Source organism: Littorina saxatilis, linkage group LG17, assembly GCF_037325665.1.
Source record: "Littorina saxatilis isolate snail1 linkage group LG17, US_GU_Lsax_2.0, whole genome shotgun sequence".
Lineage (NCBI taxonomy): Eukaryota > Metazoa > Mollusca > Gastropoda > Littorinimorpha > Littorinidae > Littorina > Littorina saxatilis.
This window is the reverse complement of record NC_090261.1, coordinates 28,888,678-28,914,430: the sequence shown is the minus strand read 5'-3', so window position 1 is coordinate 28,914,430 and position 25,753 is coordinate 28,888,678. Positions and strand designations below refer to the sequence as shown.

Below are 25,753 nucleotides of genomic sequence, written 5' to 3'. Positions count from 1 at the left end.
TCTCTAGGGCCTGAAGGACTGAAAGGGCGTCCGAGAGGAAGACAACTTGGTAGCAAGGGTCTGCGGAGTCCTGAACGAAGGAGGCGGCCTGCATGAGAGCTTCTGCTTCTGCTTTATAGTTTGTGCAGTGTTTGCCAGTGGCAACGCTGGATGTAGCTGTATGTCCCCCAGGGAACTGGATGAGAATGCCTGCACCTCCATTGAGCACGGCGTTAGTTGCTGATCCATCGGTGTATACATGGATCCACGCCTCTTTTGGGTACTGTTCGTCGATCAGGGCTAAGGTGAGTGCCTGTCGAGCTGTGTCATTCTGATCTTCTCCTGAGGTAACATGTGGAACACTGGTGCAGATCTGGATGCCTGGTTTCTCTGTTGCCTTGGGGGTTTCCTCTTCTTCTTGAGTCAGAGGTAGAGTGTTCTGTGGAAGGACTTCCCTGTACTGTCGAGAAAGTCTCTTGCTCTCGTGTACAAAACTGCTCCGTTTAAGCCGGTTCTTGGTGAGGTTGCTCAGTCTGTGCTTCATGGGGTGGTCGGGTAGGCACTTGAGCTTCTCGGCCTGTACCATAGTCTTGGCTTCTCTTCTCTGACAGAGGGGTTGGATGGTGGTAAGCTTCTCCATTTCCTTGATGGGCGTGGATTTCATTGCACCGGTGATGAGTCGGAGGGCCTGGTTTTGCACACGGTCAAGGGTCTGCAGATTTGTCTTGGCTGAGGTTGACCACGCTGTGGAGCCGTACTCGAGGTGGGGTCTGATTGTTCCCTGGTATACTGTCTTCAGTATCTTCTCGTTCGCTCCCCAGGTGGTACCTGCCAGCTTCCTGAGTATGGCTAGCTTGCGCCGGGCCTTCGTCTCTGCCTGTGCAATGTGTGGTTTCCAGGTCTGCCGTCTATCAAAGGTGACACCAAGGTACGTTGCTTCTTCATCCTCTCTCAGAGGAGTTCCACCAAGCCTAATGGTTCCGGCTTTCTGCTTTGGCGACAGTGTGAATAGGGTGGTGGAGGATTTCTCCTTGTTGATGGAGACGCACCAATCTTCTGCCCATGCGTTCAGCCTATCTGCCGCTTGCTGCATTCTGTAGGTGGCAGTACTTGCGTGCTCCTCCTTGCACCAGATCACAAGGTCGTCTGCGTAGAGAGCAGTTTTGATCCCCTTGGGCATCTCAGACACCAGATCGTCGATGAAGAGAAGGAAGAGTGTGGGGGAGAGGACTCCGCCCTGAGGGACGCCATGACGAAGGAGGAACTTCTTGCTTTTGGTCTGGTCGACGTTAACTCTTGCCCTGCGGTTATAGAGGTAAGAGCGAATCCACTGGTACATGTTGCTGGACACGCCTTTCCTCAGCAGTTTTACAAGGAGTCCATCTTTCCAGACCTTGTCAAAGGCCTTCTGAAGATCTATCCAGGTGACAAAGACCAGCTTCTGTTCCTGAAAGGCATCTTCAACTTCTTGCGCCAGGTAAGTGACCTGATCTTCAGTGCTGCGGAACTGTCGGAATCCAGCTTGTTCAGGGGCGAGGAGGTTCCTGGATTCCAGGTACCACCTGAGGCGCTCGTTCACAATTCTCTCCAGGGTCTTCACAACACAGCTGGTGAGGCTGATTGGGCGATAGCTGGTGGCCTTCTTTGGATCCTTCCCTTTTTTTAAGATGGGGATCATGATCGCTTCTCGCCAGAGTTGTGGTAGCGATCCTTCTTGCCAGCTGCTGTTGAAGACCTCGAGTAGCTTGTTCTCTGCTGCACTACCAAGGTGGGTTAGCATCTCGTTGGTGATGCCGTCTGGGCCAGGGGACTTCTTCGCCTTTGACTTTTTCAGAGCTGAGTGCAGCTCGTGGAGTGTGAGTGGTTGACTCATGGCGTCCACTGTCGACTGTCTGGCAGGTCTCTCTCTTTTCTCTCTTCTTGCTTCTCTCTGTTTCTCGGGGCTAACATGGAGGTTGCTCTCAGCTGCATAGCTTTCAGCAAATTGGTTGGCAGCATGCTTTCCAGTTAGCACCTTCCCGTTCTCTTCTAATGTGATCTTTCCTCTGCTGGTGTTCTCATCATTCAACTGCTTGGTGAGCCTCCAGAGCTTTCTGCCATCCTTCTCAAGGTTTAGAGAGCTTGTTTTCTCTTGCCAGCTTCTCCGTCTTGCCTGTAGCTTCTTTTTGAGAAATTTGGCTTTGGCTTCCTGGAGGCGGATGTTGTTGTTTTGTGACGGGTTGACTTCTGCTTCCCTTCTGGCGTCTGCCAGATCATCATCCAGTTCCTGCAATTCATTGCTCCAGTAGGGCTTATAGTCTCTCCTGGCACCCCTGGGAATGGACTCACGCGCTGCTCTGAGGATGCTCATGTTGAAGTCCTTCGCCACCATGTTGATGTCTCGCCCCTCGACTCTGATGTCTTTGGTGAGTTCGCTGGTGCGGTGTCTAAAGAGGAACCAGTTCGCTCTTTTGTAGTTCCACCGTGGGAAGGAAGCTTCAGTGCAGGACTCCATGCCCAGGGTCAAAAAGACTGGCCGATGGTCACTTCCACCTAGCTGTTCTCCGACCTCTCTGCTGGTTAGCTGGTGCATGTCTTCCGTGCAGAAGGCTAGGTCAGGAGTTGATGTAGTGTGCCATCTTCTGGAGTAGAATGTAGGGCAGTCAAAGGGACTGTTCAAAAGGATGAGACCTTTGTCGTCCTGCCAGTTCTCCACCTCTTCTCCTCTCCGATCCAGGTGGTCATATCCCCAACTCTGTGAATGACTGTTGAAGTCACCCACCACGATGAAGTTGGAGGCCTTTGCGGGGATCGTGTCAAGGGCGAGGTGTCTATCATTGGGGCAGTAGAAGTTGACAAGATGGAATTCTGATGTCTTCGTCTGGATTCGAATCACCTGATATTCGGAGTCCTCCATGTGCGTTTCTATCAAACAGGCATTGATGTTGTTCCTGATGAGGGTCAGGATTCCTCCTTTGCTTCGGTCTGTTCTGTCGGACCTAAAGCATTGGTAGCCTCTCACTTTGAAGGACTTTTGGGGTGTCAGGTGCGTCTCCTGAATACAGCAGATGTTGATGTTCTTCTCATGCAGGATATGCTCCAACTCTGTCTTCTTGTTCAGGATACTTTCTGCGTTCCAGTGCATGACCTGAAAAGGTCGCTGCTGACTGGGTTTCTTCCTGGTTGTGGTGGTGCCAGTCACTTTCCTCCCGCGTCCCCTGGCGTGACAAGACGGACGGGAGGGACCTCCAGTAGTTGGGGCTGGGTCCCTTTGAGGCATGGGACCCGACGCTGCTCCACCCTGGGGGGTCCTCAATGGGCGAGCGCCATTTCCATCTGTGCTGGTTGATTGTGTCATCATTTGCGTAAGTGCGTGTACCCGTGGTTTGTTAGAATGCGCCGTGCGGCCCGGGTCCTCCGTCTTCAGCATTCGGGGTTTTCTGTCGGGGTTACCTCACCCTTAGCTCATGGCCCGTACGTCCTACCCTGAGAGCACAGGGGGGAGGATTTTCCGGGATCCCACCCGGAGCCAGTTTGGTCCGCGGCCGCAAGCGGCTGATCTCCATATCTGAAGACCGTTCCCCTATCCGCCACCCGGGGACGCGCTGGGTTGGGGGTGGTCGCCCCACTGAAAATCCCACACTGGGTTAAGAAAGATCAGCCTGTCCCAGGTAGGTAAAATGTACAATGTATTTTCTGATTTGTGCACAAAAGCTTTTTTTCTTTTTTTCTTTTTTTTAACATAACAATGTTTAATGTCACTGTATGTTTAAAAGACCATGGTCATATTTGTAAAAAAAATGTTAAATTAGAAAATAAATAACATTTTGGTTCATGATTTTTCCTACACCTGTGCTAAAAATAAGAAATAAAAATGTCGGGTATATAAGTCACTCAAATACAGCTAGGTATGAATGGCTCGGTTTGAGTTTGTTGCAGTTGACCCTGCACAATGCGACATATCATGTTTTTGTTGAACAATTTTGACGTCACCCCTCCCATAGGGTGACGTATTTCACAACTTCCTGTGTTACACAAACTCTGTGATGACCAATTTTGACGTCACCCCTCCCATAGGGTGACGGATTTCACAACTTTCTACAGATGAACAATTTTGACGTCACCCCTCCCATAGGGTGACGGATGTCACAACTTCCTGTGTACACAAACTGATGACGTATTTCACAACAAAATGGCGCTGCCCATGGTCAACCTCGAAACTATCCGTATAGAATGGGGGCGTCCTCGCCCCCATAATAAACAACATATTTGTGACTTTGCACAAGAAAAGCCGGTGTTGTGGGATTTTTCTCTTGGAGCAAAGAATGCTGAAGGAGGCCCCCCTTACCCCCCCCCCCTCTCCCCACAAATAAAATGTATTCTATCTTTCTTAGTTTAAATATATCGGGTTTGTGAATGCACAGGGGTCAGTACCCACGTTTGTGGAAATTAAAAGAATACATGTAAATGTCTGTCCATAGTATCGTGTTTTCATTCGGTCCTTCTGTCTTTCTCCATGTCCTTTCTTTTTGTCTTTCTTCCTTCCTTCCTTTTCTTCTTTCTGATGTTCTTTCTTTCGTTCTCTGTCTTATAACAGCAACTACAGCTTTCACGTCCTATTGAAGCCCACACACCAAAATCAGAAGACAACGCTAAAATTGCACGTGCAGTCCACACAGAATTTCCCTCCCCCCCCTTTCCAAATATCGCGGGCCACGAACATGGCGCAGTTCCCTAATCCTGGCTAATGAGTTTCTGGACAGGCATCGTAAGCCTGACAATCCTGACAAAAATCCTGCACAAAATCCTGTCAGCTTGTCTCTTGTGGCTCTGTGTCTCATGCAGGTGTTTTATCAGCCGCTTGACAGAGGCGTTTGACAAAGAACATAGCTATTGCTTTTTTTTGAGTGTGTGATGGTTTTGGTGTTTGATCTGACCTGTTGTTGTGTGGTGAGACTTGAGATCAGTGCGAAAAGTGTGGTGTCAAAAAGACAAATTAGAGATTGATTTTTTTTATTTCGATGCGTTGTGTTTTTATATGGAAAATTTCAGATTTAACACTGCAGTAATTTTCACAATTCAAAATTAACGTATGTTACACAGATAAGTATGCGTATATTCGTTTTTTGTTGACATACATTCTCTGTATTCAGTTTTTCCCAGAGGAAAAACTTTGCTATGTTTAACAAATTATACAAGTTACTTTACCTTCTTTTTTTTGAAAGAACGATTAAAATACTGGATTAAAAACAGCACACATTTCACGTGTTAAATTCTTTCAGTCGACCAATATCTATACCATTACAAGAAATGCAACAGGAGTGCACGTCTAAAAGAAGCGAACGAGAAGAAGAAGAAGTACACATACACCCCATCACGCACACTCAGATCATCCGCTGACATCAGGCTACTGAAAGTTGAGCGCTTCAACAGGAAGCAGCACGGAGCAAGAAGCTTCTGTTGTGCTGCACCACCACTCTGGAACTCTCTTCCCTTCTCTGTCAGACACTGCACCTCTCTCAGCTCTTTTAAACAACAGTTGAAAACTTTCTTTTTCACAGAATACTACACCAACCTGGCCTAATGTCTTCTTTATTCCATTTCTGCACATACTCCTCTCCCATAAAGTTGTTATGATTGTTGAGAGTGTTAGCTGTGTATTTTTGTATATATAGTGTGTATTGCACATATGATTATTGTGTGAACAGTACATGGTGATTTGTGTCTGTATGATTAATTTGTTTTATGTAGGTTGTACTTTTTATTCTGTATATATATATCTTCCTTTGTAAAGGGCCTAGAGCCATAGGTTAGGCACTTAAAAATGTCCAGTTATTATTATTATTATTAAGATTACACGAAAGCAAACCATCCCACACAGGCTGTTCTAAGTTGAAAGCGAACACCGATTAAGCCTCATCGACAGTAATGAGCATCGAATAATTAGTCTCATCATCACGGTCATTATCACAGGACATGCCGAAACTCGGTCTGCCAAACATTCAGCGAGCAGACACAACGCCGGCATCTCAGCGTTGAAGTAAGCGAACAGGAAAACGAAAAATCAATATAACGTGATGTGAACTTCAGGCCTTCGTGAGTTTGCTCCTTTTTGCAAATGAAATGTCACTGACCGTCAAACGTTCATCTATTTTTTTTTTAATTGCAGCCGTTTAATTATTTATTTTTTTCCTTCAGTATCATTCAATCATCATTCATTGATCAATGTTGGTATGCTTTTTTAAGTCATCATTTTATTTGTTTATTCATTCATTTATTCATTTGTGAATGCTTTTACTCTGACGTGCATTTATTCATTGGTAAGTTTACTAATTTTGTAATGTATCCAACTATTCATCTTTCCGTTCATTTATTCATTGATTAATCTCGATTTTTTATTGTTTGTTTGTTTGTTCGTTCATGGGCTGAAACTCCCACGGCTTTTACGTGTATGACCGTTTTTACCCCGCCATTTAGGCAGCCACACGCCGCTTTCGGAGGAAGCATGCTGGGTATTTTCGTGTTTCTATAACCCACCGAACTCTGACATGGATTACAGGATCTTTTTCGTGCGCACTTGGTCTTGTGCTTGCGTGTACACACGGGGGTGTTCGGACACCGAGGAGAGTCTGCACACAAAGTTGACTCTGAGAAATAAATCTCTCGCCGAACGTGGGGACGAACTCACGCTGACAGCGGCCAAGTGGATACAAATCCAGCGCGCTACCGACTGAGATCCCCGCCCTGATTTTTTATTCATTCATTCTTTATTAATTGATTCATTTATCTATTATATATGTTTGATATATTGTTTATATATTTGTTTATATATTTGTTTATATATTTGTTTTTATATTGTGTTTGTTTATTTGTTTATTCATTTGTTTGTTTATTTGTTTATTATTTCTATTTGTTTCTTTTTTTTTAAGTTATGTATTTATTTATAATTTTTTTGAAATAAAACGTTCCCCTTGCCAGGGTTTAAAATTAACACAAGTACTGTATTGACAAAAGTCCCACACAAAGTAGGAGACAGGTCAAGGCAAAAAGATTCAAGAAAACGTCCACTGGTGTAACCCTATAATCTGAATGTTAAAACACACACGTGCACTCACAATTACACGTATTGTGTGCGAACAAAGAAACAGACCATCAACAGTAGAAACATTACACCCCCATACTTCTGACAACAATTGATCCAAAACGAAAGTCAATGACTGTGACGTCAAGCTTCATTGAAACATATTGATGTAGATATTTCAGGAAATATCAAACGTTCATATATGAGCTATTTCGTATTGAATAACATTTTCCGCAGATATAGGACAAAGAATAGGATTTACACATAAAATAAAAATGGTAATGAACTTTCTGGCATACGGGAAAACATGCTGTTTCTTGCACGTATACATGTAATAGTAATTGCGCAGCGGCTTTCTGTGCAGTTTCACGGTTCGATTATTTTGCACCTATTGCCATAAAGACTCTTCTCGCTTCTTGTTGGGGTAATGGGGGAGAGGGTGGGGTAATGAGGGAAAGGGTGGGTGAAGGGAGGGGGGATGTAGCTCAATAGTAGCCGAGGTTAGTGACCAATGAGAGATATAAAAAGAAAGGTAAAACAAGAGCAAATCTTTGTCTTCGTATTTCCTAATTCAAGAATAAGCTCCGACTCCGGAATAACATAAAATTACGTACAGCAAACAAGAACCCCCGAAAAAAAACCCAATGACGACGACAAAAATCAATGAAGAACAACAATAACAGCCTCAACAACAAACAAACAATAAAACCACTAACAAAACAACCTCACATGCAAATCTACCAAGCAGCGTAACAAAAACTCCGAAACGTGTAAACTGTTTTACTTTTTTACCCACCACATCTTCGATCTTTACAAGCCCAGACTCGGCAGAAGGAACAACAGTAGTTTCGATCGGCCACGCTGGATGCTGGTCGGCCGCAACACAAGACTTATCGAACTGCCCCTCCTACCCATCCTCAGTCCCTTTTCTTCCCTATTCCCTATTCCCTTTCATTAGCTTTGAGGAGGTACGAGAACAACAGTTTGTCTTCCTTCAAAGACCTTCTGTCTTTTTTTCCATGCAAGTGCTTTTCTGTTTTGCTTTCTTTGTTTTCCTTTCGTCTTTCTTCTCTCTGTCTTAAAGGTGCTGTTACGTGGAAATATTTTGCACAAAAAAGGGTAAAAATATAATGTCAAAATGGCTCAAACAGCTTTCAAAGCTGCAGTATTTGTTTAAATCATATATGACTTGACACAGCGAAGAAAAATACGAAATAAAATAAAGAAGGGTTGACAGATTTGATTTCAAAAATCACAAACGTCTGCATTGACGGACTTCATGATGTTTGTGTTTGGCTTGTTTTCTTTCTGGGGATGTTTTTTTTGTCTTTTGCTATTTCCCATTTACATTCTATCATGTTGTTCTCATGCTTTTATTTTTTAACTTTTTCATTTCATAATAAATGCATGTTTGATAAAGCAGCGTGTACAAGAAGGCATGCAATTTTACTCTGTATCATCGCACAGCCTCTTTAACTCTCACACACACACACACACACACACACACACACACACACACACACACACACACACACACACACCACACACACACAAACACACACACACACACACACACACACACACACCACACACACACAACACTATACCGTCTTTTCTCTGTCTTCGTCTCTTTCTTTCCTCCATAAATGCAAGCATATGCAAGTGTTTATGCAGTGTGTACAGTCGATGGGTAATGAGAGTCATTTTCCACGCCCGCACTTTAAACCGTTCCATACCACCATAATTAGATCAGGTGAGAGGACTGATTAGTGGCAGAGAGAAGAAAGGAAAAATGGCTATGGCAAGCGGCTTGTAACAAGTGTGACAAACAACTTTGTCGCCTTTTCCTGGGACAACGGATATCGGCCTTTTTGTCTCTTTAGTTGATCAAAAGAAGGTTTGATCTTTTGAGGTTTCCTGTTTTTGTTTTTGTAAAGCTGGAGGCGAGCGGGATGGGGGAGGGTGTGGTGATGGTAGTGGCAGTGGAGGGAAGGTGCACTTAGCTGACTTTGGCTTCGTGAGTGTGTGGTGTTTTTTTGCATCTCTTTTTTTGTAACAACTTTACATTGGAATTTATGACGAAAGATCACACACTGCCTGTTCCCGGATATCAGAGAATAAAAATTGTGTTGTATTTTAGGCCAATATCTGCTATCATAATAATTGTTAACAAATGTGTCAAAATGCAAAACACTTCTTCGCTATTTATAGACACTCCCGTATAGTGATGTCGTTAACTCCTTTGAGCTAGAGAACAAGAATATATACAAACAAATACTATACACAATATGGCCTTTTAAAAGAATCTAAAAAAATGTGTCCGAATAACAAAAAACAAGTCACACAAATGTTAACTCTTTTCGCGAGCAATCCGAATGAAGAAAAGTCACACAATTCTTCGCACAGTCAAGCTCACAAAATGAGGCCGGCAAGGCCTATGGGCTGAGAGAAGCCCAACGAGACAGCCTAACACAAACAACCTAATCCCCAGTCAAGACGCATGCGCACTTGAAGCTGTCTTACTACAATAGGCCGATCGCGCCAATATTCTTCTCAAATATACTTTATCGTCAATGTCGGCCGAAATTTTTCAACGCCGTCGAATTACCCGGAGCCGGCAACAATTATTGCGATAAAATAGTTCTTGGCTGCCCCGACCTCCGCGAGACAGACACTGACAAGAAGATCGTGAGTTAAGTACTGGGCAGTCCCGAAGTCTCAGGGAGTGAAGGCCTGGGTGTTGTCATTTTTGGGTTTTAAATTGTCACTTCCCGGATTTTTAATTTTAGTGTATTTACGGAGAACACATTATCAATGGTTGACAAATTTACACAATTCCATCTCGCGACCAAAGTCATCTTTGGAATTGTCCGTTCAGAACAAAATGATTCAAATGACACTACATTTATTATTTAGTGCAAAGTTCAAACTGCTAAAACGTTTCACTTCAACATTTGAGATACCTACACTCAATTTTACCAAGAAAGAAGAAACAATCACGTGTTTTTAATTCAAAAGCAAAAGACACTTCTATGCCGCAGCATTACCGAAACATAACAACAATGGAATTAAGTATTCAATTTTAGCAAGTGTTTACATATCTTGTGCTAAAAAGTTAAAACAGTGATCTCATTTAGTATCGCTAAACTAAAGCGTCGATCGCAGTCTCACATTATCTTTAGCCAAGACCTATCCCAGACTCCGTTCACAGAGACTCGTGTCTCGGCTATATGACGACCCCCTTCCGTGCCGGTCGTGTCAACCGGTGGGTTAAGATACAGTCACACCGTGTCAACCGCGCAGTCATTACTATACTGTCTGTTCGCGCCAACATGTCCATCAAATCCCGTTTTTCTCCAATATTGCACTAATAATCCTTTATCTTACAGGTGGGTTCCCATTGTACGCGGTCAGTGTCAATGTCTATAACATGCTTGTCAACAAAACTATGTTTTTCTGTGAATTAAGCAATATTAAGATCGTACACTATACTATAGCAGGCAATTCGTTTACACAAATTCATATAATCGCAAAATCGTTAATTTTCTTCGTGACAAAGTGTGAGCGATTCTGTCCTTCTGTTGTATGGGGCCACATGCGGTTTTGGTATAGGTTTTCCCCTGCTCTAACGAGTTCATTAGAAAGAGTATCAAAGAGAAGGGAATGTTGGTATGAAATTCACACTCCAATGATTCCTACGACAACGAAACACAAAAATAAAACAGTGAAAGAGCCACATACATAAAAAAGACAAACTAGATGCAGAGCAATTACATGAAAAGAAACAAATGCGCACAGCCGGATCTTCATTTGTGAACGATCTGAGCGTGTCTCTTCGTTAACCGGCGGGCTTCAGTCGAAGAAGTGATCTTATCAGACGACAAAATACTGGAAGACAAAACCACCTGAATGCAGCACAAGTCAAGCATTGTATTGACTCCCTCGTGTCAGCGAGTATTTTTTGTGAGCTTGCTCGATAAAGTGTTTTATTTTATTCAAATCCGCCCGCAAGTTGAAACAAAATCTAATCATCGATTCCATCTCTGCGCTCCGCGAAACCGATTGTCTTCTCTTGTTCGTGCTTTCATTTTTCTGCTCTCGCCGTACAGAAGAGTTCCTTCAGGAGCGGAAACCCGCTGCTTTCTGTATTTCTGCATTATTTATGACAAGTTATTGTTTCGCCTAGCGCCCTTCCCAGCCAACACAACGGTGAGCTGGACAAATATGAAAAACAGAAATTTTTTCCGTTGATTTTCGATGCCTTTGCATTGAACAATTCCCTGCTCTTTTCCGTTGGCAGCCACATAATGGTCACGGTCTACTGGCGATTCAGAAATTTGCCAAAAGACTTATTGTGGACACGAAGAAAAATTCAAACAAACACACACTTGGATAAAAGTACGCATATTGTTAAAACCGTGACAATGGCTTGGAAATGCAATTGATTGGCGAGAGAGCACTTAAAACACTTGTCTTATGCAAATAAAGTCCGTGATTGAAGTAAGAAAAAAGAAACATAGTATTTCAAGAGGAGCACTTGATGTGATTTCCGTGCATAGTTTACAGATGAAGATTTTCATGTATAACATTTTTGTTTAGATACTTCAGTCAATAAACTGGGCTGCATGTAATCGATTTTTGTGTGTGGAAGGTCTGTATTTACTTTTGAACAACAAGTATGTGGTTCTGGCTCTGTAAAAGCAACGCGTACAAGTCGTAATCATAATTCTGATTTACAATAGTTCCACTGACCCCATGCACATATATAAGTCCATGAATATAGGACCCTCTGTTATTAAGAACGTAAAAGCTAGTTGGAGTTACAAGGCAACAAGAAAGAAATACAGAAAGCTAAAAAGAAAACCCAAAAGAAAACCAAAAACAAAGCCAAAACGAAAAAAAGAAAAAAAGAACAAAGAAAGAAAGAAAACAAGAAAGAAAGAAAGAAAGAAAGAAAACAAGAAAGAAAGAAAGAAAGAACTATTAAATGAAAGAAAGTCAGCAAGAAAGACACACAAAAAGAAAGGAAGAAGGATTTGGAAAAAAAAACCACAGAAACAAATCACAACAAAGCCAGATTGATACTGATGACAACATTATTTTTTGTTAGTTCTCATTTTGTTCATGCCACCAATGCGTGCATTGTCAGAGTGCTGATATATGAACGCGAGAAAGACACACTTTGGCCATGATAAGTTCTGACAGGTGACGGTGAAAAGATCAACACCTTGAATCACACACCTTGCTATACCACATCCACCTGTGTGTATGTGTGAGTATGTGTGTATGTGAGTATGTGTGTATGTGTGTGTGCATGTATGTATGTATGCATGTATGCATGTATGTATGTATGTATGTATGTATGTATGTATGCATGTGTGTATGTATGCATGAATGTATGTATGTATGTATGTATGTATGTATGTATGTATGTATGTATGTATGTGTGTGTGTGTGTGTGTGTGTGTGTGTGTGCTATAGTCTGTCTGACTGTCAGTCCCCCCCCCCACCCCCCCCCACCCCTCTACTGCCCTCTTGCGGTGTCAGACGCAGGAACAACTTTCTTTCGCAGCAAGGGGGAGATAATTGATGATAACACGGCGACCAGGCAGGAGCAAGGTATAAAGAGGCACAGGTGTTCGTCCATTGTGTCAGGGTAGGTACCCGATGTACACCCTGTTCCACCCGCTTGAAAGGGCTTCGCGGGTGGGACGAGGGTGACCCGTAGCGACTGTGACGGTTGCAAAAGCCGGGTATAGAGATGTTGAGAAAAAGGCGGAATAAAGAAAGTGTGGAAAAAGAAGGAGCGAGGAGGCCTACGCATCTAATACTTCATTTGTACCGCTTGTGTCTGGGGTGGGGGTGGGTGGGTGAGGGAGTGGGCGACACAGGCCTCCGCGGAGAAGACTTGTCGATTCGCACTGTACGTATGACACTTTCCCATTTTGTTCTCTCTTTTCCTTCATTCTTACACCCCACACCGTAACCCCTCATTTTCTTTTTTTTTCCCTCGTATGCCGAGCCATAAGCTACCCCCTTATTTTTTTCTTCTTTTATTTTTTTCACTTCGCATGCTGTGCAAGATTGAATGAAACGTTGACATACCTTTGACGGAATGGAGAAAGAAATTCAAGCGTGGCGGATTGTGGTAGATTGTCAATTTTTGTCAATTTTCGCTCTCCACATGTTGTGTTAAGACTCTTGAAACATCTTCAGTGCTAAGGAAGTCAAAACTGCGTGTTGTTTTCAACTACATATATACGCCTATATGTTCGTATATCCTTGTCAAAGTGTAAACACAAATGTATTATATAGCCTTACGCTCGTATGCATTGTTATGCCGTTGCAAGACTGAGGAAGAAGTTTTACAAAAAGTAGATTATTGAGATCAGAAACAGAAAAAACAAGAAATTCCTCCGAGGTAGGAAAAACACCCCCGTCCTTACCATTCTCACTGCCACCAACTGAGAAGGTTATTTCCCTTTGACCATTAATATGTCCCTCTATAAGTCCTTGTAGAATCTTAATCCACCAATAACTCCCTAACCGTGTGTTTGACTGGTCCCAATTTTTGTAAGGACCGTCTCAGGAATGTATAGAACCTGTTCACCAAGTTTGGTGACGATCGGTCCGTTCATTCTTGAGATCTATATGCGAACACAAACAAACAAACAAACACATCGACCGAATCCTATACACACCCCTATACCGGGGGTGTAAAAATCACAAAAAGGAAAACATAATTTCGGTCAGACAAACAGATTGGTTTATTAATGTGGACATATTGGCAGATATGATTTAAGGAAGACAAAAATGTAGTCTTTGACAATATTATTTATCAATGTATCTACACACGAACAGGTGCGAAACGCCAGATTTAAACAAACAGATGCATGTGTGTTAACAGAGCTGTTATACAAGATGTGACGAAAAGAAACATTCCGAAAACATGGATTAATTCCTACTGCATGGCCAACAAACCGGTTTGGATGAAAAGCAAAAAAAAAATAAATAACCAAGAGTAATCAAACACTAACAAACTAAACAAGAAAAAGAATTAATGCCCCAAAACACGCAAAAAAAGATTGTAGCGAACACAGAAACAAACTAACAACAATAACGCATTGTGAATGCACAGAGCAGCAGACAGACACAACGCACACAGAAATAAAATCAAAATAAAATATTTAAAAATATTCTGGAGAAAAAAATCTAAATGAAGCAAAGAATCAAAATGAAACCAAGATAACACCAAACCATGCACAAACAAGAACACAAATCAAGAGAGAAGAGAGAGGACATGCAGAGACAGAGGCAAGCAGCTAGACAGGCAGAAAGAGACAGAGAAAAAGAAAGAGAAGAACTACAAAAAAATAAGAACAAAATGTCTACAAAACTCTACTTGCCTGGGTACTGGTAGGGGTAGGATCCGACATAGGGAAGGTACTGACGTGCGCGCGGGGGAGAGATGCTAGAGCCAGAGTTACAGTCTGAAAGGGATTCCTCGCTTTTCGGGCTGTGGCCTTGAAGGGCAAAACCTTCCAACGGTCAAGAGAAACAAAGGGAAGAGATTGTAAGAAAGCATTCTACAGAAATTGAATTAGATTAGAAAAAGATAGACAACAAGGGAGAGCTGGAAAAGAACACAGATATACACACAAAAAGTGTTAAAATCAAAGGAAAAAAGAAAAGTTAAATGATAATAAGGTTAATTATCATACACATAAAAAAATAGATAAATAAATAATGGAAATGATAAAGACATGCGTCACAAACAACGTCTCAAATTACCCAGTGAAGTTTCCACTCCCCCCACTCCCCCTCCTACTCAAATCTACTGGCCGTTTAAAATTTCATCTCACACGGCATCACTGCAGAGCGCCTAGAACTGTACCCACGGAATATGCGCGATATAAGACTCATTGATTGATTGATTGATTGAAGTCACTACAGTGCACGGAACCTCATTTGAAGACCTAAAATAAAATCAGGTCTGAATAAGTTTGAAATGTTAAGATAAAAGTATGAATTTACAGGTTATTAACAGAGTATGAAACAGTATAACAGTCTTGAAGATGGGGCGGGGTGGGAGCCTAAATTGGGGAGGGGGGTCTTTAAGGGGTTTCCACTGCACTAAAACGTGTGTACCGCACTTGTTCGGTTTCCACTTTTGACCAATGACCGTGTCACCCTATGACACGGCTGCCAATCATACACACGGTGTGGTCACTCTCAACGGTCAAGATGACATGGTGACATACTGACCATGTCAATGCCCCACAGCAAACTTCACCACTGGACGTGGAATGAATGTTTGGCTACACAGTGTTGAAACTACACAATTTTACACAGCTGGTAATGACTGAGATCTTAACACCAGTGAAGATTTATAGAGTTTTAAGAGTGCATCGTCGTTGTCGCCGTTGCATCATCATCATCATCATCATCATCATCATCATCATCATCATCATCATGGCTAAACTTTCGGCAATGAAGAATATTAATTATTACCACCATGTCAACATGATCATAGAAATTAAGTGGAAACGAAGTTCGCACACTTCTTGCCCATACGCTGCGATAGTAATCAATAGTTATTTATTATTATCTACTATATAATACTGGTAGGGTTTTCGGTGGTTTTTCGATTCCTGTGACCAAACCGCGCGGATTTGTGCCTTCTCCTTCGGTTACTATGCCAACGTGACCCAGGAAATCGATTCCGCCAGGTCCCGACTTCCAATTTTGTCCACGAACAAAGTTTGAAGAGGTTTGTCTCGCAAATTTGAGCAGACAACAGTGAACTTTGACCTGAACTTTGACCTCGCCGAAAGAGATCTGTGATTGGTTCTTCTTCAACTTCAATACGCGTGGCCTTTTTCGCCGTGTGGACGTATCTCCTACCAAACCCCGCCGGTTTGGACCCTGTCCCTCGGTTTTCCCGTAGTAACGGATCGCGATGAAGACGATAGGCTGGGTTAGATTGACGACTTCGAAAGCGAAATGGCTTTTTGAGGCCTTTTTAACGTGAAATGTCGTAGCAGACAGAATATCCCAGCTATCCCATTGGCCGAAAGCGAACGGTTTGACTAAACACTACGCGACCGCACCTCAGACGAACCTAGCTGTGTGTTTTATTTCTCTACCCCAGACGAACCTAAAATAATAAGAAGATAGATAGATCTGTTTATCTGTTAATGGAACTCCAAAATATTCCATAGATTTGTTTACTTAATTTTTAAAAGATAAGTTCGAAACATTATCATCTGATAAGTCGCCGTATAACCTTATAGGTTCCAGCGACTAAATATTTCCCCACGGTGCAACCATAGACATGTACGTCATCATGATCTCCCCTTAATTTGACCGTTATTTTGGCTGTCTTAGTGAAATGGTAAGATATATCTCCATGTTTTTTACATGTAAGTGTTCGGAAAAAATACAGTTATAGCAGTTATGTACAAAAATAAGCAGCATATGCTCTTCAGTTTCGCCAAAGTAAAGTCCTTTTTTCTTCTGGTTTCTTATATGTGTCACAGCACACTGCAAGCTTTTAGGCGAATAGCAAGTGAGTGGTATATATATATCATCAATTTTATAGTAGGTAACGGTGTGAATTACTTGCCATGTTCATGTTCATTATACGTTTTCCATATGTGTCATTTAATTGTGTATTGCTTGATGCCATGTATGTGTGTGTGTGTGTGTGTGTGTACATGACTTTAAATAAGCATGGATGTGTGCACTCGATTGTGTGTGTGTGTGTGTGTGAACCATGAATATATTTTCTGTTGTTATACTATGCGTTTGAATCATTATGTATTTTAGACGTCATACCTTTTTTTCGTATCTTCACGATGGCTTTTACCCGTTTAAATTTTAATGCTTCCAACTTTCAAAGCGCTGCACGGCTGGGAAGAGATGCGCACTTTTATCACTGTTGTTCATGTAGACGTAATCATGGATTCATGCAAACGTCATTCCTGCTGTATTTTATTTTGTTTGTTTGTATAGTCGCGTGCGGTCGCGCAGTCTTTAGTCAGACCTAAAGCGTGGCAACATTCGGACCGCTTGCTTCTGCCCAGCTTTGAATCGAGACAGCTGTCAATCTGCTGTCGCATCAACTGGCTCTACAGGTAAATCCCATTTATCAGTCTGTAAAACTTTCGTAAAGTGTTCCTAACCTTGCTGTATTCTGCCACAGGGGTTATACTATAGAGATAGAGAATTTGCAGTCTCCCCCCGCCATTTTGACGCGCATGAGGCATGTTTTAATCATGGATACACGCTGTGTGGAGTACGCTCATTTTTTTGATAATACACCAAGTTTGTTTGAGAAACAGAGAATAGTCAAAGTGCAAAACAGGGGTTCCCAGGTCTGAATATGCGTTTGAATCATTATATATTTTGGACGTTTTAGATTTCCATTTCGTAAAAATCTATGACCCATGGCGCATTACATGTGGGGGGGGAGGGGGGGTGAACGAATCTTGCTTTTTCTACTTCTCTAACCCATGGCATAGGCCATACATGTGGGGGGTTCTATTACCTGAAAACAGCATCCACACACACGCGCACACGTTCCATTGGACGTACATTTATTGTGTGTGTGTTTGTCTGTGTGTGTGTTCATGGATGCTGCACTCGATTGTGTGTGTGTGTGTGTGTGTGTGTGTGTGTGTTTGAGATGTCACTATCGTGTCATAACAAAACTACTATTTTGTTGGTGTTTTTTTGTGAAATAAATTTGGTTTTTCAATTTTTAATAATCTCTTTCGTTAATTTTATTAAAGTGTTAAAATGATTACAATTGTGATATTGTGTGATTTCCTTTTGCGGCGTTTGGTCACAATTACCACAGTAATCCCTCAAGTAACCAGTGCTCCACATGGATGTATTGTTGGTTTAAGTAAATATTTTTCAAAATAGCTGCTTTGTTAAATTTTGCAAGTATCAACAACACATCCCATGCGGATCTCTGGCAAGATAAATGGCTGGATCTCACGGCTCAGTCTATAGCTTTCTGTAAACAAACTATGGTCCTTCAGTTGTTTGGGGACGAGTACAAACTATCCCAGACTGAGCTATGGCAATTCCCAATCATCAAACTTGCTACAAACACTCATGGCAACAAACACCTTAACTCATTAGATCTTCGTTTAATAAGATACAAACATTGATTACATAAAGTTAAAATGATTAAATATATAAATTCACACATATCATGAAATGGCATCTCATTAATAACAAAATGTATTGAAACCCATGCTCCCCAAGAGAATATAATTCATTATATGCGGGATAATGTGCGGGGGGGGGGGGAGGGGTGCAAACAACATTTTCACAAGCACATAACCAACAAAATGACATCGCATGCGCAGCACACAAAGTGCGTAGCACGGGTACCACTAGTTTGTGTATATTTATCGACATAACTTCATCAATACCAAAGACACGAAATCCAATACCACAAATGTTATATCTTATCAACGTACGAAGTCACTGTATGAGATTCAACCCTCCTCTCTTGAATAAGTCTGCATCATAAGATCTGACCTGTACATCCAAGTTTATCGCACACATCGCGGGACTAGTTTATTCCCGATATGTATAGAGCTAATGTATACTAGTTGGTATTCTGTCGCATGTATTCGGTTGCATTTGATAGACTGATGAATCATCAGTACGTTTATCGATTTAGGAATTAAGTGTTGAATTGAAGCTCTGATAACAAATAGGTTCGTTGCAATTGTTTTGCTATATTTTTTTTATTTTGTAGAAAGCGTTTTATCTACATTAAGGGATAGAGGAACGGGTTTGATAGTTGTATTTATTGTCGAAAATAAAATACCCTATTTTTCAAGCACAAGTACAGGACCCGTCCAGACGTAGTAAAACAAAGTATATGTAATAAATGACTGTAAATAAAAGGAAATTCGAGACAGGGTGGAGACACAAGAGAGAGAGGGAGAGAGAGAGAGAGGGAGAGAGAGAGAGAGAGAGAGAGAGAGAGGGAGGGAGGGAGAGAGAGAGAGAGAGAGAAAGAGAGGGATAGAGAGAGATAGAGAGAGAGAGAGAGTATTGAGAGAAAAATAAAAGAGATATAAGCCTATATAGGCAGTATTGAGAGCTAGAGTAAGACAGACAGATATAGAGAGAAATAACGACAGACATAGGCCTACAGGTAGGCAGGGAGTCGGACATATCGACAAAAATAAACAAACGGGAGACAAAAGAAAAAAAAAGAAAATAATAATAATATATATATATAAAGAAGGACAGAAAGAAAGAACAAGAAAAAAATGAAAGAAAGAAAGAAAGAAAGGGAATAAATAAAATAAAGGAGACAAGAAAAAAGAAAAAAAGAAAGAAAGAAAAAAAAAGAAAGAACGAAAGAACGAAAGAACGAAAGAAAGAAGCAAGTAAGAGACAAAGATCATGGCAAAGGAAGCGACAGCATGCGGTGGAGAGGAATCGACCAGGTAATCTGCTTAAGCAGATTGGTTGTCAAACAGGCGAGCAAAAGACAGCCACAACGTTATTGATGCGCGTACAGGGCAAAATAAGGTGCTCAGAAAATAGTGTTACGAGGAGAGACAATTAGAACGGCGACTAGTGTGAGTTATGAAACAATGTTAATAAAGACATCAGACGATACAGATTTTTTTGTTTGCTGGAAGACACAATTATAGATAACCGGCGCCGTGTGACTTATTTTGAATAATGTTGACGAATACTTTCGACGAGGATAACCATTTGTTTGCTTGCATTCAACAATAACATTATTAAAATAAATGTTTAAATTTCAAAAATAAAATCCACGGACCATGTTTCCATTCGAGAAGTGCCGCGATTTTCATTGTTTTTAATTATTCATTCATTTATTTATCTATTCATTGATTTATTGGGTATTTATTTCATATTGTTATTCACTCAATCATTTATTCGTTTTGATTCATGTATTTGTCTAATCATTATTGAATTTGAGAGTAAAAAAACAAAATCTTTCTGACGTCGGAAGAAACGAGAAAATAAAACAAACATAATGTTACAACCACAAGAAGAAAATATTTGTAAATGGTGAAACCAACACGGCTATCAACAACAGCAATGACTTTCAATCATTTAAGAAACGATAAAAAGGCATTGGGGATCGAACATTGGCAGAACAGACTTGCAGCAATCACAATTATTCAACCCAACACAACAAATAATAACGCCTGCACGATTCCGTATTTACAAAACGATTCGATACTGTATGTAAATGTTCAAGTAAAAAATGGCAGGATGACACTGACAAAACAATAATGCGAACGATGGCTGAGTCAAAACAACAATAGGTTTACAACTATACCTCTTCACAATAATAACGATTCGCGGTAATATGATACAGGACAAATAAATAGAAACGGAGAAAATACGTTTTTCACGCGTGAGGGAATCGATGCGATCTTCTGACTACATTAATCAGAAAAATAGATTTTAAACATTATCGAAAGCAGGGAAGCAAGCAGGCATATGCAAGTCTACATGCACTCTTTCACAAAAGAAACGATTAGCGGACAAAATAAATAAAATAAAATACAAATTCGCAACAACCAAAAAAGAAAAGAAAAAGAAAAGAAAGATAAATAAAGAGAGCAAAGAAACAAGAGAAAAACAACGAACTAAAAAGGACACGCAAAAAAACGTATAAGACAATGAAAAATCAACCTTATCGATCTAAAAGCAGTCATAGAAGACTGGACGGCAAAATGAGAGGAACATGGCTTAATAATAAATTCACAAGGATCAGTCCGCTCTTTCTATACTGGAAATGATTATAGCCACAATCGATGGCACCACACTGGGCTGCCAACGGAAACATTCCTTTAATTTCCGCCGAACTCTCTGGATTTTTATTTTTTGCAGGGAGGGGCGGGGGAGGGGGGGGGGGGGAGGAACGGGGCTGCGTGCGTTGCGTTTAATTTGGATTTGTGTTCCAAAGCCGAAAGAGCCATGCATGAAGGCTTTGACAACATAATAAATCTCAATCAGGGTATAATACAATGTTTATACGAAGATGGTGATGGTAAACATTACTTATCTGGTAATTGGCATCGACCAAGCTCCGTTCTATTTCTTACAAGCTATCACAGTGTCTAACGTTAACGCTGTTTTTGCCCCTTTTAGGTGTTTGTTTTACTTGTTTTTGCTTGTTCGTTTTGTTATATTATATTGCCGACGGTACATGGAGAAATTCAGGTTTGCTAATTCAAGGGAAAAAAGTGTATGTGATGCGTTATTTTACATTGGATTTCCAAGGCAAAACGGAAGAAATAAATAAACTCTACATGCGGCTGATCCAAAAATGTCAAAAGAAAGAATCACTGCATGGACACTTGTATACAAGACGGACAGCTATTCTAATTTTGAGAGACACGGGTACGATATACTTTAACACACGCATGCACAAGAAACTACTGGACTAATGACGAAAGAAAATGACATCAGAAAAATGTTGATGATGATAATAACTGTGACGTACAAATAACGAGAAAAAACGAAGTCTAAGACTATCACAAACATAAACACTACTAGCCTTATACCTATATGCTTCAGTCAATTTAGTACTATCATTAACGCCAAATGCTAAGACAAAAAGCAATGCAAAGACCACTTCTGAAAAGCTTATGACTACAGTTCTAGTAGCCCACAGCATAGATGATAGCTGAGAATTATCGGAAGAAGGGAAAAAATAGACTGGAGGTTCAAATTAATCGTTTATGTTGACTCTTGTTGTGAATGTTTTTCTCTTTTTGTTTTTAAAGTATGTAATAAATTATTGTCTGAACAGGCAACCCAAAGCACACACACACACACACACACACACACACACACACACACACACACACACACACACACACACACTACTATCACGCACTATATTCATGCAAAGAAACGTGCATTACCGTACTCACAGGCGAAGCGGGGGTCGGGGTTGGAACTGTACCACCCTGAAGCGCTATGTCGGCCCGTGGGGTCGTAGCCGGTGAGGTCCGAACCGTTGCAATACTGGGCAGCCGCGGCCGCCTGGAACCCGGTGGCGTGGTGGGTCAGCTGCGGGACGTTGTAGTACGGGTTGGTGACAGGAACGGACATGCCCCCCATTCCGGACATGGCTGAAGACATGGCGGCGTGGTGGTGGTTCTGGCTTGACCGGTGGTGGTACGAGGTGAGCGGGGGGATGGCGGCTTCGATGCTCTTCTTGTACTCGTGTTCCAGAGGGGAGAGGATGTCGGTGACGGAGAAAGGGGTGGAGTGAGAGTGCTTGGGGCTCAGGGACATGACGGGGGAGGAAGGGGTGGTGGGGAGGATGGGGAGGGTGCAGGAGACCGTTGAGGTCCTCTTGGTTGCACCTCACCTCACAACACCGTGACTAGCAGTTTTTAAGGTCGTCTTCAGCATCCACAACGACAACAAGACAGTTCTTCTCTTTGGGTGCTGGAAGACTAGGCTTTCAGGTCCACAATGAATAAATTAAAGTTCTTCTTATAAGCTAGCTGAAATCAACAATTTAGAAACAAAGTTCTCGTAGAAGCAGGCACCTTTAGACAAAAAAGTTATCGACTTAGTCAAAGACCGTGTGAGTTCACATTCACAACAAAAAGGTTCTGGTGATGGTGGTGAAACTGCTTTTTGATGGTCTGCCTTTCTACTACAACCAGGAGGAGAGCGTAGTCTCTGAGCTCACGGGTAACTGATGGAGCTTCAGCAGGTGCTGAAGAAGGTTTTGAAGAGACGGAATTCGTCTCAGATTCCTCGGCTCTTCCTGCTTCTGATCTCCAGCTGATGACAGTGGTTGGCGAGAAGTTTTGAGGAGGACGATGATGATCTGGTATGACTCGCATGTGGTGTGCTCTGGAACTCTGTAAAAAGAAGTATAGAATTGTTATCGACATGCGCTATATCACGTCGTTAATCACAATTGTTAATTGATTTTGACCAGGTGGAGGGATGGTGCTATCACATATTAACATCTGGTCAGATCGGACACGGTGGGCCGAACAGTTTTCACGAGAATTATGGAGTGTACCTAAAATGACAAAGAAAGATGTCCACGGATGACGTAGACTCCTACACAGAGAAGACAGTTTTGAACATTGACTTATTCACCGCTGCTCAGTTGTGAGATTCTATCTCTCTGTCCTCTGAAAATTAAAACTTCCAATTAGTCTTTCTCTTATGATGAAATCGTTTATTTAACGTCACTCTGGATAAACATTGGCGACATTTGTCTCTTTTCCCCCCCAAGTCCTTGACACTGCCTTCGCGTGGTGTTACTGACGTTCAACTCGCGTGATGTTAACACATACAGAAAATATTAGGTGACAAATCAAGCTTGCCCCCCGAACACCTTGAGCTGCTTCCGTACACACCTGCTGGGGAGGGATGAATCGAACTGATTGATTGAGAGCGGGTGGTTGTTGGAAGAAAGACTAATCTTGCGTGTATAAACGGTCAGTCACATCCAACAGCAACCAATACCCCCTCCCAGCACCCTCGCGGTTTTCTTTCTCTCTCAATTTCTTTTGCCCGGCGGTCGTTAGTGTACTATCCGTCAATAGAAAATCACAGTTTTGGTTGATTTGTATACCCCCGGCCCGCACGCGAGTGAACCGTTATATCAAGTTATTGTTTCACCTTCGGTGGGCTTCTTGCCGCCTGCAGGTGTTGCTCCTCTGGGTATAATTGAGAAGACTCCTGCATGGCTCAGGGTCTGTTTTACTTTGACACTCGCCATTACACAAGACGACACGCTTCGCGAAAGAAACGAGTAGAAGTGTTAGGAAGGGGCTTAGAACTAAAAATCGCACGCATCATTGTTGTGTTGATTACATTATTATTATTATTTTTGTTTTGATGCGAGTACAGTTTTATGTATAGTGATGTTTTGTAAGTATAATTTAAAATTTACTTACATCATACTTGGACTTTGGTTTACTTTTTGTGGTGCATGTCGACTGAAGAGTTAGATTCCAAACTTCACAGACGCATTTTAAAGTTTTCAATATAGAAGTTTATGCCAAAATGGTATGAGAATAGTTTAAAACGTCGAGAAACACTTTATCCATGTTACCAATAAGAAAAATACTGTTCGCATAGTTAAAAAATTTAATAGCAACTGTAAATGTATGCACAATTAAATATGCATGCACATGCTTACTTGCAATAACATTGATTTTGGGGGGGTTAATAAAATGGAACCATATACAATTTAAACCCTAAATCATTGTGAAAACCTTCTTGGAAGAGCATCATTCATTTAAAAACTTTTTTCCTGTTCTTGTGTCGATAAATATATTGAAAAAGCTTAAAGCACTTATTAAGGAAGAACGAAAGTAGTAGATATTACAATCAGGAACAGAAGCGGAAACCACATGATTAAAGCTTGTTCCGTTTTACACCAGGAATGAAATATATACCCTGACAAAGCGTAAACCAGTGGCGGTTGTAAGAAGGAACATTTTAAATAATTCTTTTGGGTACAATATATAAACATACACAAAACGTGTTCTTACCAACGACAAAGCTGCTACTACCACCCCCACTGGTATGCGGATACATTATAGATATAGCAGTCCGAATATTCAGTGCAGAGGAATCGTTGGGTTTGGAGGGGGGGGGGGGGGGGGACGAGACAGACTTCGATATGTACTATTAATCCAGTTGAAACGGAGAACGCTGGGTGAAAAATGTGAGGGCAAAACAGGCGGAGTAGCAGTAGTGTGTCAGTGTACGATACACAACAAGCAGAGAACACACTCCACAGCACATGATACGGAACTTGAACTTACTCATAAGAAATTAACTTTTGCTGAGCAATAGAGAGCAGGAACAAAACAGAACCGAAGAAGTTTCGTTTACGATTAGACACAGCGCGAAGAACACATGGCATATGCACAATGCAAAAGTCAATAGTGAAACTTGTTCATTTCAGTTAAATCGTCACCCAAAGTGTGCATAACTTTATTTAAGTGCAAAACACAAGTTATGGAACAAAATAGCAGGTATACTCTGCACAAATTCAAACACTGAGCCAACAACGCAGCACATGCAAAGAACGAAGTCACTATAGATAATGGGACCTAACAGTCACCCACTCGCTGCGGGAAAGACAGAAGCAAGTACCAGTCAAACAACATGATCGATATAAGTTTTGACTTACCGTTGAACGGTGTCATGTTCGCTCAGGTCGAAGCCATGAAGGGGCGATCCACAAGTGAAGTCCTCAACAGTCGTTTGTCATCCACTGACACAAAATAAAAGTGAAGCCTTGTCTCCCTTCAATCGTGGAAAACAAGTCAGCGAAGAAAAGAAAAGTACTTTCGAGGACCGTTGTCTGCGACTCTGAGGGGTATAGCAAGCCAAGTGCGGGGTTAGTGAATCCAAGCCAGCCCTGTTCGGGTAAGTGTTCCACCAAGTTGAATCACAAGAGTTTTCATAAAAAGCTCCAGCTCCTCGACAGCCAATGAGAGGGAAGCAGAGCCCCCATTCCGCCAAGGTGAGAGATATTCACAACAGGCTCAATCTCTCTCGTTGTCGCGGCTCGCTTCCTATCAATCACGCACACTCGCTCGCGCGCGCACTGCAGCGTACAAGCCACCATGCTATGCTCTGCCGCCGTAGCTCCGCCCAGTTTTCACACGTCTGGGCGGGCGAGGCCTGTGTAGG

At 41.8% G+C, this 25,753-nt stretch overlaps 1 protein-coding gene across 4 annotated transcripts in view; it reads right to left on the bottom strand.

Moving 5' to 3' along the window:
• Window positions 1–25,477, bottom strand: part of LOC138953151 (homeobox protein Nkx-2.1-like) — a 34,245-nt gene extending 8,768 nt beyond the window's left edge. The window contains exons 1-3 of one of the 4 annotated variants that reach the window (XM_070324946.1): window positions 25,248–25,477; window positions 21,991–22,947; window positions 14,446–14,577 (exon numbers count right to left, since the gene is read on the bottom strand). In XM_070324946.1, coding sequence (XP_070181047.1) covers window positions 14,446–14,577; window positions 21,991–22,366 — 508 coding nt within the window. In that variant the 5' untranslated portion in view covers window positions 22,367–22,947; window positions 25,248–25,477. The remainder of the gene's footprint in view (window positions 1–14,445; window positions 14,578–21,990; window positions 22,948–25,247) is intronic. The other 3 variants (XM_070324947.1, XM_070324948.1, XM_070324949.1) reach the window with 3 other exon arrangements.
• Between the last annotated feature and the right edge of the window lie 276 nt (window positions 25,478–25,753).